This window comes from Peromyscus maniculatus, chromosome 7 (genome assembly GCF_049852395.1).
Source record: "Peromyscus maniculatus bairdii isolate BWxNUB_F1_BW_parent chromosome 7, HU_Pman_BW_mat_3.1, whole genome shotgun sequence".
Taxonomy (NCBI): domain Eukaryota; kingdom Metazoa; phylum Chordata; class Mammalia; order Rodentia; family Cricetidae; genus Peromyscus; species Peromyscus maniculatus.
This window is the reverse complement of record NC_134858.1, coordinates 12414530-12428281: the sequence shown is the minus strand read 5'-3', so window position 1 is coordinate 12428281 and position 13752 is coordinate 12414530. Positions and strand designations below refer to the sequence as shown.

The window sequence follows — 13752 nt, the reverse complement described above, 5'->3', positions numbered from 1 at the left end:
TGACTCCCAGGCTGCTTTGGCAACTCCAAATCTGGTGCATCCAGTTCCCATGAGCCTGTCCTGATGGAGAAGGAGCTGATGTTTCTAACTAGGAAACCAGCTGTGGAGGATAAGAGGGAAAGAGGAAGAAGACTCCAACTAGCTAATATTTGTCAAGTGGTGCTAGAGCAAGAATCATTTCAGATGATTGTCGGGGCAGGCAGCCCCACCCAGGGCAGGCAGCCCACCCAAGCCAACACCTTAGGTTGCCTTTCCTGTTTACCAGCAGTTGGCAAAGAAAAAAAAAATTAACACTTGCTAATTAATGTGATCTTTCAACACATGAACCCTTGCTAATGCACTGTGTGCTAAGTCCTGGGCTGGGTGTTCTGAGCAGAATGAAATTGACAGCACAGCCCCAGCCTCCGAGCAAACAGGGAAAGTGACCCAAGAAGTAGTTAATGGACTACAACAGCTTGCTTTCTCACATCAACCCAAACCTCTTCCCATGTTCCCCCAACACGAGCCACCCCTAAAGAAGTTTCAATGCAAGAGCTGGGAAAATGGCTCCATAGGCAAGAGCACTGTTTTGTACACAAGGACCTGAGTTAGAATCTCTAACACCTACAAAACAGCATGTGGCAGCCGGGGGGTGGTGGCTCATGCCTTTAATCCCAGCACTCGGGAGGCAGAGGCGGTTCGAGACCAGCCTGGGCTACAGAGTGAGTTCCAGGAAAGGCGCCAAAGCAACACAGAGAAACCCTGTCTCAAAAAAAAAAAAAAAAAAAAAAAAAAAAAAAAATCATGTGACACATTGCAAACCTAAGCCCTGGGGGAAAAAGACAGGCCAGTCAGCCAAGCCAACATTCCAAGTTTCCTGTCCAGTGATAGAATCTGCCTCAAGGCAACAAGGCTGAGTGAGAGAGAAAAATACTTAGGCATTCTGCTCTGGCCTCCCCATGTGATTGTACAGGCCCATCAACCTGTACACATGCATCTACCATGCACAAACACACATGCATAAGCACACACACACACACACACACACACACACACACACACACACACACACACTGATGTATCTATCTGCTGGGATAACAAACCACGTGCATTTCTCCTGACCCTTTTCGAACCAAAGGCTCTGGCCTCTGACCCAGGTGTGCTTACTTTCTGCACCCGCCCTTCTTCACCTGCAGCGAGAAGAAAAACCATAGCAACTTTGCATCTTCTGTGAAACACTGAGAACTTATCATCTCAGAGACCAGGCAGTGGCTCCAGCCATAACGTCCCGCTGATGGTTCTCAAAGGCTCTGTAACTCACTCACCCACCCCTTCACGGCCTGCATCTGGGCAGGTAGCACTGAGCCCTGTCATCTGAAGTCCTGAGCATCTAAAGCAGCTCTAATACAACAGAGGTCTCCTTCACATACCCCAAGCCTCACCAGCAAGAGATAGGCTTCAGGTTGGGCTGGACCATCAGTGGCTTGTGCAAGGCCTAAGACTCATCCATTCAAAGAATCCTACACAGTAGACATTGGATTCAGAGCACATTGCTGACCAACAAGTAGTTCTCCCCAGGAACAGTCTTCCTCTGGGGCCTCTGAGAATGTTAATGAGAAATCTCCTTGAGTTCCATGGGCCACCCTCTTCCTGGTGTGATGTGACAGGCCATGGGGTGTGAAGAAATGACTCAGACATCCTTGAAAGTCATGCTTTTCAGGAGTACATCCTCAATCTTTCTGCTGTTTCCGTTCTGTTCCAACAGTCCTCAGGCCTCAGTATATAAGTGTCCTCTTGACACTGGCCCTGAGGGACAGACTATGGGAAGGCTGTGGGAGTTTATGTATAATGTCCTCATTATTGTTGTTATTGGTCAGTAACATGTGTTTGAAATATGTCACTAACCAGAAACTGTCCTCCCCCCACCCCTCCTGTCTTCTTTCCCTGCCCAAAGCATCCATAGTGACTGTCATTCAGCTTGTCAACAATGTAGTTGACTCTATAGAGAACGAAGGTATTTACTGTTATCTTTGGTTTTGATTTTTGTTTGTTTGCTTGTCTCCTCCTCTCATAGCATGTCTGTGTCCTTCTGGAAAGTTTGGTTCTGTGGTGCCCTATCTGGGGTTGACTGTAATCAACAGAAAGGACAAGGTTTTAGATAGAATAATGGGGCTGGGGTTCAGCTCAGTGATAGACAATTTGCCTAGCTAGTCCAGACCCTAGATTTGTTCTCCAGCACCAGAAAAAAAAATCAAATTCAATACCAGATGGATCTCTATGGATTGCAATCAATTTAACAATTTTAAGAGAAAAACCTAGTTCATATTTTTTTAATATTTAGGTTCTCTTATCAAATCTCTTCAAAGTAAAGAATATTCATTTGCAATCCAGGTTAATCAGTCAATATTACATTCATTCTTGTATGTTTTGAATAGCTGCTGTGAGCTGTGAATACTTATAAAATCATCAGAAATGGAAATTTTATGGGGATTAATTTATATCAGGTAATTTGTTAGTGCTTTAATAAAACTATAACAATATACAGATGGGATTTATGTTTTAACTTTCCTAAATAGCGATGGGGAGAGATTAAAAAAAAAAAAAAAAAAAAAAAACTAAACTCAGTGTTAGGTCTTGGTTCCCTAGGAGTAGTTTTAAGGCTTCTGGAATACCTGCTTTGTCTCTCTTCACATGGCCAGGATGGCCAGATTCACTTTTCACTTTGTGTTTGAACAGTGTCTGGTATGGACCAAGGACAGAACTACAACAGAGGTGATTCTGCCACCACCCAGGATACCAACTCATTTCAGTGTTTCACACCTCTCCACTCACTCGTACCATGCCCCTCCCCCATCCCCTCCGAGTCTCCCAATCTGAGTTTGGCATGTTCCAGGCATCTTGTGTGCTCAGTTCCACATGCATTCCCTTCCCAGCCTCATTCCCTGTGTGTGAAAAACCACCCATTTCCCTGCAAAGCTCCTTGCTTTCTGCAGTTCACAATACACCGGTGCATCTCTCTGCCAGCATGCTACCAGCCTGGTCTTGTGCACAGCATGTGGGTGGGAAAAGAGGTAGGGGTGGACATTGAGGATCCTAAGTCTGTGTTCCATCAGCATGCCTTCGTTGGCCATCTCTCTGGGCCTAGTGAGTATGAGTCTGCATCGGCCAGTTACCTTCTCTCTCTCCACGCCACAACATGGCTGGCCCCAATAGGCCCTTATCGAGAGTTTGCCTATGACCTTGGCCCTTGGGGTTCCCTAGGCATTAGTAATGCATGGCAGGCCCCTCCCTGCTCTCTGTTCGTCCCTGCCCCACCTCTAGTCTGCAGGTAGCTAATCATCTGGATTTCCTCTCACAGCCTATCATTGGGACACCTCTGACTGGATGCCTGGGGCACGGCTGTCTGACATCGAGGAAATGCCCAACTATGAGAGCCAAGATGGAGGGTCAGCACACCAGGGTAGCACACGAGAGCTGGAGAGCGACTACTACCTAGGTGGATATGACATTGACAGTGAATACCCGCCACCTCATGAAGAAGAGTTCCTGAGTCAGGATCAGTTGCCCCCACCACTGCCTGAGGACTTCCCTGACCAGTATGAGGCACTGCCTCCCTCCCAGCCCACCTCACTAGCTGGCACCATGAGCCCAGACTGCAGGAGAAGGCCCCGCTTTCACCCCAGCCAGTACCTCCCTCCTCACCCGCTTCCCAACGAAACAGATTTGGGGGGGCCCCAGTCCAGCTGCGATTTCAGTACTTTTGCAGGAAGCATGAACCAGGGCACAGAGGTCATGGGCCCAGCAGACAGTGTGTCTCTGTCCTTGCACAAATCCAGAGGCACCTCATCCTCGGATGTGTCAGCCCGCTGTGGCTTTGACAATTCTGAGGTAGCCATGAGTGACTACGAGAGCGCAGGCGAGCTCAACCTCGCCAACATTCACATTCCCTTCATGGAAACACAGCACCAGACCCAGGTGTAGAGGACACCCAGAGGTGCTGTGCCCTGACTGTTACAGCATGGAAGGAAATAAGCTGCACTTGTGTCTGGATGGAGAGAAGAAGTCTGTGGAAATGTGGATTTTCTATGAGGAACACCTTCACAAGTCTTGCTGTCACAAGCAAGCTTGACTCCCAGAGTGACAAGGAGAGGCTCAGAAATTGTTTTGGGGGGAGGGGGAGCTGACGATCCTTGTTTGTGGGTACCTGTGTTTGTGGCTTGGAATGCAAAGAAGAAGGGCTGGGTGTACTAAGTCAGAGGGAGAACAGGAACGGCTTTGTGCATTACTGTGCCCCGGAAGGTAGGAAGGCAAAGGTCCTTGCAGTATTACACCCTGCCACCGCCAGGGGCATCGATCGGTGCATGCTATTTTGAGCCAAGGAAGTGAAAATAGTAGTGATGTTTGTCAGAAAGTTAGTGTTCTAGATGAAAGAAAAGAGACGTGAATGTTAGACAAGAAGGTGGGCGGAAGCCTTTAAAACCAACTCTATTTTTAAACAAGCTGTCTAATTTTCAGCTATAAAATTAGGTTTGAGTAACATGCTTAGTGTGCTCAGATTTTTTTTTCTTGTTTGTGTTAAGCATCTGATATCATACAGTTGGGTTTGTGGTCTTTGAGAAAGTTTCCAGGAAAGAGCAATAAGAGACTATCTAGACTCCGGTGGGTGGGTTGGGGGAGGTTAATGTTCAAACATTAGAAAGACTGTAACGACCTTGTTCTGTGTTTTCTGGCAAACAATTCTAGCCATATCTTGGTTCTAACACTGCTGCAGAAATAGGCCCCTGCTGGTATATTGCTCTCTAGAATGAGACATATTGGAAAGCCTAAGCAGAATTCACAGATTCAGAGAAGAGGGGCATGTGAGATTGTCACAGGTGATCACAATTCTTCACACTGAAGGTGAAAGTTGTATGTGTTATTCTAAAATGGTAGTGTTGTCATTATAAATATTCTTAGGTTTTAAAGAAAAAGGTAAGCAGTGACCATGTATAAATTAAATTGTGTGTGTGTGTGTGCGTGCGCGCGCGCTCAGGTGGATGCGTGTGTGCAAGTGTGTGTGCCTGTGTGCATGTGAGGAGGCCCTAAGTATTGCTCTGAGTGTGCACTCACTACAGCTGCTCTTGAGGGAAGCTGCCCCAAAGGGTTTAGGATTCAGTGTTGGAAATTGTGAGGTGAGCAAGCATTGCTCAACCTCCTGATTTCTCTGATCTTTAGCATTATAGAAACACCAAATGCCATATCTTACTCCAATTTAGTTAACCTTATTTTAGTACTGCCATTTATATTAACTTAAAGCAAGTACTGTGATTTTTTTAAAGACTATTTTATAGTTTTCCAGAACTACTATTTGAAACTCTGTAACATTTGATTACACCTCGGGGTCTCCCTCCCATCTAACCTATGGCCTTTGGTCATCACTTTCCCGTGACAGCATGCTCATCCCACTGAGAATACAAGACCCCAACATTCCAAAGTTCAAGTCAGCAGTGGAGTTAACTTTCCTCTTCCACTTCGATCAGCTGTGGCCACTACCTGTGCAGTGAGCACGGCAAAGGAACGCATATTTGCACATCTGCCTAGTGAGCAAATCTCTGTATGGATGGCTCCTGTTATATAAAGGGAGCTGTCTGGGATCTGCTCATCACCTCCTCCATTGTCTTTAATCCTCTTACTTCTCTGGAGGAGTTGGTGTTTCAGAACATCTGTCATTTAAAAAATCCCTTCCATTCCCAGACTTCCTGAGTTAGAGGATATGCTTGTCGGGTTTCTCTGCTTTTCTCTTCCGTTCTCTAGGTTAGACTCACCCAAGGAGGCATTAGCCACACTGTGGTCTTGAAATAAATGACTTACACTAAGGCTGCTTTCAAGGATAAAGTCTTTAGTATTTTTCTTAGGTAAGAAGCACATTTGCAAGAGTCGCAAAGAAAATGACAAGCTAATGGTGCAGAATTGAATCACCGCTGTGCTCTAATAACACAACAGCATAAAACCATCAAAGGAAAACCAACAAGTCATTTCTTGCCCCCAGGCAATATGAGATGAGATCCATGCCAATGAGTCACCAGTGCTTAGCCAGCATCTCTCCCAGAGAGACTGCCTGGCCAACCCTATAATGAAGGCATCAATAGAGCTAACTGCAGGCAGTTGCCGAGTCACTGAAGAAATCCCCGCCCACCCTCTCCTCTGACCTACATACCATACATTTTCTTTAGGACACCTTTCTGTTAAATTTCAGCAAAATAGCTCTATAGACATTCCAGACGAGCACTGGGTCTATTAGGTTCTTCTCTTTTTAAAAAATTAGATTTCCTTACAGATTAGAAGGTGCGGTGCAGTGAGATCTACATGCAACTAGGTGGCATGACCACAGTTCTAAAGAACTGGGTCATTAAGATTTTCTAAGCTAGCCCCCATACTTCATAAGGGAAGAAGCATGCCCAGAGAAAGGAAGAGACTTGCCCAGGCTCACACAAAAGTTAACTCATTGACAAAAACTGTCACCCATCCACGTAGGCACTACTCTTTGTCTGTAATGTTGCACCCCACTAAGCTGTCCTGAACCGGCAGCTGCTTCCTTCTCCTGAGCTCCTAACTTCCCGCTGTTCCTTCCTTCACTGAAATATGCAAAAAAACAAAACAAATAAAGACCATTTCTCTGGGACTCTGATGGGCCCAGAGATTTGGACATTCATCAAAATGCTGCTTTTGCCAAATGAATGTTTCTAGAATGGGGATGGAGTGAGCACGGAACTATATTCAGACTATAGTTGTCACTGGTAGTGAAACTGGTGGTGTGTAGCACACCCACTAGGTGTGTTTTATGGGTTTAATGTTGCTGATTCCTTCTCATAAGCTCTGCCTGCTATCTGTTCTTGTTCTGTCCATCACAATAGAAAATTAGCCAGTGTCTGTGTATCTGTTGGGAGTTGTGTTGCACACGTTCTGGTGAGTGTGAGAGAAGCTGTCAATCTTTGTCCCACTCTAAGCAGGAGCTATAGGGCTATAAAGGATAGACAGTGTGCTTCATGTATTCCCTTCCTCTGAGAGTATTTTGCTGCTGAGCCTTATCCCATGCCTGCTTTCTGTGTACTCCTATCCTGCCCACTCACAAAATGCAATGGGAAAGTCATAGCAATATATGTAGGTCAAGGCCATAATCTTAAATTTTAAGCTGTTAGAGTCACAGGAAGGCCTGGGCAGATTTACCTGGAACTGCCGTAAGAAATCACTATCTCAGAACAAAGGGAAATGTTTCCTATTGGCCTTTTTCTGCCGACTCCCTAGCCACAGTGCTGTGTCTGCTCTGCAGAAGCTGAGAGAGCCAAACAAACAAAAAGAGAAAGATGATCAGAACAACCATGAAAGACCTGGTTAGATGAAGTAATTCAGGAAGATCTAGTGTTCATGTTCCGTGGGTTGTCTGGCAGACGTCTGGCCTCCTCACTGCTGCAGACACTGGTCATGTGCTTAGATTTGGATGTCCTGTGCTTTATGGGACCTGGGGCTTCCAAGGGGCATTTCTTCAGTGCCATCTCTCTGTGTGGTCTGTGAGGAGGCGGTGTGTGTTCTTGTTAGTTTGTGTCTTGCAACCTTCAACTGCACAGTGCTGATTCAGGCCCATCTCTTTGAGCTTCCGGTTGTACGTCACAGGGGGTTTAAAGTCGCCATGCATGGGTTTGACATCAGCGAACATTTAGCCAGACGGCTAAGACAGGAAAAAAATAAGGTATTTCTTTCCTTATGTAATAATGAAAAGCAATAATTACAAGTATGTAACAATACACAAAGGCCATAATTTGTCTCTTCCAGTGTTCAGGATGCACTAGAGAATTCTGTAGTCATTTGGAGTGTGTTGACCCATTAGAATGTCCTGTAGCACCCTTCAGCAAACAAATCCCTGAATTGCTCCTATTTCACAATTTTATGAGCCCATACTACTGGATTTCGGGAGTGACAGATGTGTCTGGAAATGGGGCGGGTTCTTGCAAAGCACTGTTGTTACCAGAGACCATGTTGTACATTTGTCTGTTATAAACAAACAGGCTGGTTTGTAAAAGATGTATGTTTTTTGGTGTTTAAAATGTTTATAAAATTGTATATAGGTGGTTTCAATTTTCCAGGCATTTGTAGATACAGTATTTGATGCCTATCCGGATGCTTTAATTTGGAGGGTCAAATAGAATTCTTAGTCATCCACGTTGTTATTCTGTAAACTTTTGAGGTACACCCACAAAGAAAAGAGGACGTTAGATTTGAAAAGGATGTTTTTTTTTGAAATGTATTGTGTCTTTCCTTTTATTCGGCTGTTTCCATTTAACTCTGTTTTCAAAAAATGTTTCTATTGGCTTTTTTTAAGATGAATGTGTTTTGCCCAGTTATTAAGCACTCGACCTTCATGCCATTTCCTAGACAGAATGAGCGGCCACTCCTTCACCTACACGCTCACCTCAGCTCCCACACACATCAACCCAAACCTTATGCAAAGGGGAAAGTGAATAGTTCACTGAATCTTGTCCCTTACAGAAATGGATTGTTTCTGCATATATTGCTGTTGGTGGTATTCAGTCTTGTGTTCTTTAAAAAAAAAAAGAAAGAAAGAAAGAAAGAAAGAAAGAAAGAAAGAAAGAAAGAAAGAAAGAAAGAAAGAAAGAAAGAAAGAAATGAAAGAAAAACAAAATGAAATAAAAAGACACAAAAATTATAGCCAAAAACTAAAACAAGAAAAAAAAATCTACCCAACGGTGTACAGGTTTGTAACTACCAAATTTGATCATTAAAACAAGTTTTCAAGTAAAAGGAAAAAATTAGTATGAAACTCCATTGCGTTGGCTCTTCTTAAGTGTCTCATCACATCCATCTGACGTGGCAGGTACTCTGGGAGCAAGCACTCTGCTAGGAAGACCCATCCAGCATGGCCTGTGGCTCAAAGAGGGGCTCTGTTCTGAAGGAGAGGGTGTGGCTTCCTTTGTTTCAGCTCAGAGATTGTTTAAATGATATTCTGATGCCCATATAGTAAAATCTTATGTCTTCCCAGGCATATGGTCTGTGGGCCGTTGCCTGATAAGAAGCATGAAACAGAGAATGCTGGAGGCCAGAGAGCAAAGGCCACCCACCAGCTTCTACCTCAGCTGGAATCACTGAACCCAATCCCAGCTCTGCAAGGCAGGGCTCCACTTCCTCTGCTCTGTCTCTGTCTCTGTCTCTGTCTCTCTGTCTCTGTCTCTCTCTGTCTCCTCTCTCTCTCTCTCTCCTCTCTCTCTCCCTCCCTCCTTCTCTCCCCCTCCCTCCCTCCATCAAAAAACTTCTTTTCAAAAGTTTAGGTCATAACTGGTGCTTGAGTCTTCCTCCAAGTCTCCAGAAACTTCTCTGTATGAAGTAAAGGTTAAACTGTGTGAGAGGAGAGAACAGGATACAAATGCTAATCTGAGGAAGTGGCTTCGAAAGTTCTGAAGACACGCTTCCCGTGGTGAGGCGGGTCAGGGTCAGCAGGAAAGTGGCTGGAGCTGCTGTCAAAGTGGGCTGTTCATCCACTTCATGCACTGTGGATCTCCACCTGCGGGGTGCTAGCCAGGATGCTGCAGCCTTCACCACAACCCCACTGGAGCACTGCAGCTGAGCGCCACTCCCCTTCACGCCTGAAGTCCTCCGAGCTCAAGGGCTCCCCTTCAACAGAGCAATCCTTGGTGACTTGTCTATCCTCTGTGATACAAAGGTAAGGATTAAAAGCTGGATAGGAAGGTGGGCACCAACTTACAATGTGCACCAATTCTTTGGAGGACTACTCCTATTGTGGCTGATTTTGACAAATAACAGAAGGGATGGATTGAGGCATTTTCATATTCTTTATTATAATATGTTGTGTTCCATGCTGTAGAAACGAATCTGCATGTGTGTGTTACTATCAGCTTAGCATATACTCAAAATGCCAGTAGTTTGTTCTGAGTTAACCCATAGGAAAATAAGGTTGAGATCAGCAGACAGTAATTTGACTCGGTGTTCGAAGAGGTGCCTGAACCCAGACATCCACGGAGGAAAGGAAGAATGCAAGGGATGGTGGTTAGAGAGGTACAGATGTTAGTCTCAGAAATGTGGCTGACCACAGTGTAGGCACCATGGAAAAAACCCTGCCCTGGCTTGACCTGGAGCTCCTGAAATCCCCAGCCCTGTGGGATTAAGGGCCACAAACAACTATCCATACTTTCCCACTAGCTCATTGGGCATGCTCCAAGAACCCTACAAAAGGCCCTCCCCTCTGCCCAGCCCTCCACAGTCTATTCCTGGTCAGAGGCAGCCGCCACTCTGTTCTCCCCAACAAATCTCTCGTGTGAAGTTTGTTGCATGGTGTGACTTTGTGGTATTCCTTGGCTACCAAATGCCTAGATGTCTTTGCATTGGAAGAACTCTTTCACACCTGACCAGAGAGGCGAACCTAAGCTCAAGAACAACTCATCCCCTTTGTTTCCTTCTCCCGCTTCTCGTAGTCAGTTGGGAGAGAGACACAAGGCAGTTCTTAGTGCGCTCATCTGCTGCTTCTCGGACTGTTGGCTCTCTAGATAACTTAAGATTCAATTCCTGTCTCTTATCACTAGCCTCTGTGTAACAATTATTCCAGTTACAATTTCAAGCTATAAAATGATGGGAAATAGCTTATAATATTCCTAAGAGTCTAGTTGTTGCCTGTCACAAACTAGTTTGAACCAACTAAATCTCTAAGGGTTCCCTCCACACTAGAAGCTACCTTCAGGACAAGTAATGACTTTCCTTCACATAGTACCTTTGTATATCACTAACCCTGTATATATGTGGCTTTCTTAGAAGGTTTTGACTAAAAGCTTACTTCTGTTTGCAGCTAACTACCTTTTGCTTCCTCATCATTCTTCATTTTGGTAAATTTGGCCATACTAGTAAGAAGGGCTTTCTGAAAGGGCAGTGTTGGTGATGCTGGTATCCTGCCACTCACCAGTGCCCTATGCTCCTTCCCACCTACCCACCCCCACACAAACCCGCCCAGACCTGCACCACCAACCACAGCGATGTGCTCAGGAGCTGAGCAGGAAGAAGACACTGTCACCGGCCTTTCTTCCCTTTCCAGGAAAGCCTTGACTTAAATCTTCACCCTTCCTTGTAAAATGGTAGGACAACCCAGAGATGAGACACAGCACTGGCCTCTCAGATAAGGAGAGCGGATAGGTTTTATCTGTCCACTTTCTTTGCTGTGTCTTTGCAGTAGGAAGGGTGGATTCTAACTTGGAAATAATTCTCTCAAACGATCTCTCCTTGGGTCAGTCCCCAAGACTACTTCCAGTTTGATAATTCACCAGGCAGATTTACGGAACTCCGTGGGCAACTATTCTCACACCTATGATTTACCTAAATGAAAGAATGCAAAGCAAATTCAGTGAAAGGAATAGCTACCTGGGGTAAGGTGGGTCTTCACTGGCAACAACGCTGTTGGTAGAAACATTCATAAATGAGTCACTCTGACCAGTTCTGGAAACTACAAGAACCTTCCCAAAGCCCAATGCCCAGAAATCATCAATGGCCAATCTTTCACAGGACTGCAGTCAAGTTGAAAGATATTTTATACACAGTTCCTTAAAATTTTCACCCAAGTGACATCGCTGATTCCCCAGACTCGGCGGTTAACAGTTTCTGCTTTTCACAGTGCACTATGGGAAGCTGAAGTCCTCCGAGAAGTCCACACACATTCCTGCTGTGACCTTCCCTTCCCTTCACCCCAGCAGTGGAGGCCCTGCCCACCATGCTTCCGCCTGAGCATCCTGTGTGAACACATGCTGGCCAATGGAGTGATTCTGTTAACGATGGGATTTGTACAAAATCGCCAAACCTCACTATCAGGTTTAGAAAGCACGGTTCTCTGCACAGAAGGGAAGACTTCCCACCTACAAGTTCATCTTGACAAATATCGGTTGGTTTGTGTTGTTTATTTCAAAGTTCTCCCATTTTGTCTGCACTCCTTTGCTTTTAAAATTCTACTTAAATTTTAGACAGTTTTGCCAACTCTATACTGTTTTAATAAAGGAAATTTGGAGCTGGGCAGTGGTGGCACATGCCTTTAATCCCAGCACAGAGCCAGAGCCAGGCGGATCTCTGTGAGTTTGAGGCCAGCCTGGTCTACAGAGTGAGATCCAGGACAGGCACCAAAACTACACAGAGAAACCCTGTCTCAAAAACACCGAAGAAGAAGAAGAAGAAGAAGAAGAAGAAGAAGAAGAAGAAGAAGAAGAAGAAGAAGAAGGAGAAGAAGAAGAAGAAGAAGAAGAAGAAGAAGAAGAAGAAGAAGAAGAAGAAGAAGAAGAAGAAGAAGAAGAAGAAGAAGATTTGGATCAATCTGAATATTAAACAGTAAGGGACAATCAATATCTACCTGCACACACACACACACACACACACACACACACACACACAAATAAACCACTTGAACAAGCTTAAAAATGACTTAAAACAGGAAAAAAATAAATATTTTAAAATTTAAAAATTAACGTATAAGGAAGGTGTCACGTGTCATTATGGTTTTTGAACAAAGTGAGTTTTAGTGTTCTCTGCCCTCCTCATCCTCAGCTGCAGCCCTGGTGCCCCGCTGTGCCTCCTCCCCAACTCCTTTTCCTCGTTCTGTCCCACGTGTCCTTCTGCCCACCCCACCCTTCCTCATCACCTCATCACTTCCCATCACCCTCTCCTCTTTAGTTGTTTGGACTGCACCCTACATTTACAATGGAATAAACAAAAGTTTAAGACAGTTATCACATGAAAAGTGTTCCTTCTACTGGTTTCTTCGTGTCTTTAATTATTGTACTACAGATTGATTGTCCTTTACCCCTCATTCATGGGTCCAACCATGTTTCAAATTTTCAATTTTTGTTTCGTTTTTTGACTTCTTGTATGTACATAATGAGCTACGTTGAGGATGGGACTTGAGTCTAAGCATGCAATTCATTTATATCCCATATCACACGGGATCTATTCAGTGGGCCTGCCATCTACTGTATGGGCTTCAATGTGGAGTGCTCCTCTGGTGGATGGTGGAGTCAGTGCTCAGATGTTTCAGATTGTGCAGCATCTGGGGCTTCAGATTGGGGAGACCCAACTTGTATTATTTCTTTTTATTATTTCCTGAGCAGTGCAAGTTCATTACCAACTGAGAAAATGAAGACAAGAAAACATGTCATATGTATGTTTTCATCAATGACTACCAGTATTTTATAAATTATACATATGTAACATATAATAGATATATGTACATAAACATATACCAATGTTCTGTAAATATTCCCTCAGGCTTATTTCAGTGTGGGTACATGTTGATATACATTTTTCTCATAAACATACAGAATCTTTATAAAAATAGTCCACATAATTAAAATTGACTTTCTTGTGAAGACAGAAGCCTACAAAGCTATGCACAGAATTCTGTGTCCACACCATTCCCATCTCCCATAGAAACAAGGTCTTCACACCATTCCCATCTCCCATAGAAACAGGGTCTTCACACCATTACCATCTCTGGTAGAAACAGAGCTACTTCCTTAACATAGGAGGCATCTTTAAGCTTCATACAGAAATCATTCTCTTCCCAGGACCTTTTTGTGTTCCTCCTTTTCATGGGTTGTATGATCTATCAGCTCTTCAGACATCCCCACTGCATTCCATAGGTTCAACCTTCTCCCCAGTTCCCTTTCTTGGGCTCTGTATTGCCCCTAGACTTTCTGCAAGGAGTGCTCTATGATTGTGCAGTCTCACTGAACCTCATGG

General features: G+C 44.5%; 1 protein-coding gene across 6 annotated transcripts in view; it reads left to right on the top strand.

Moving 5' to 3' along the window:
• Window positions 1–12415, top strand: part of Fat3 (FAT atypical cadherin 3) — a 599580-nt gene extending 587165 nt beyond the window's left edge. For 3 of the 6 annotated variants that reach the window (XM_016008861.3, XM_016008860.3, XM_042280462.2), the window contains 3 exons: window positions 1934–1993; window positions 2716–2751; window positions 3338–12415. In XM_016008861.3, the coding sequence (XP_015864347.1) occupies window positions 1934–1993; window positions 2716–2751; window positions 3338–3960 (719 nt within the window). In that variant the 3' untranslated portion in view covers window positions 3961–12415. The remainder of the gene's footprint in view (window positions 1–1933; window positions 1994–2715; window positions 2752–3337) is intronic. The other 3 variants (XM_006990546.4, XM_042280463.2, XM_076575707.1) reach the window with 2 other exon arrangements.
• The last annotated feature ends 1337 nt before the right edge of the window (window positions 12416–13752 follow it).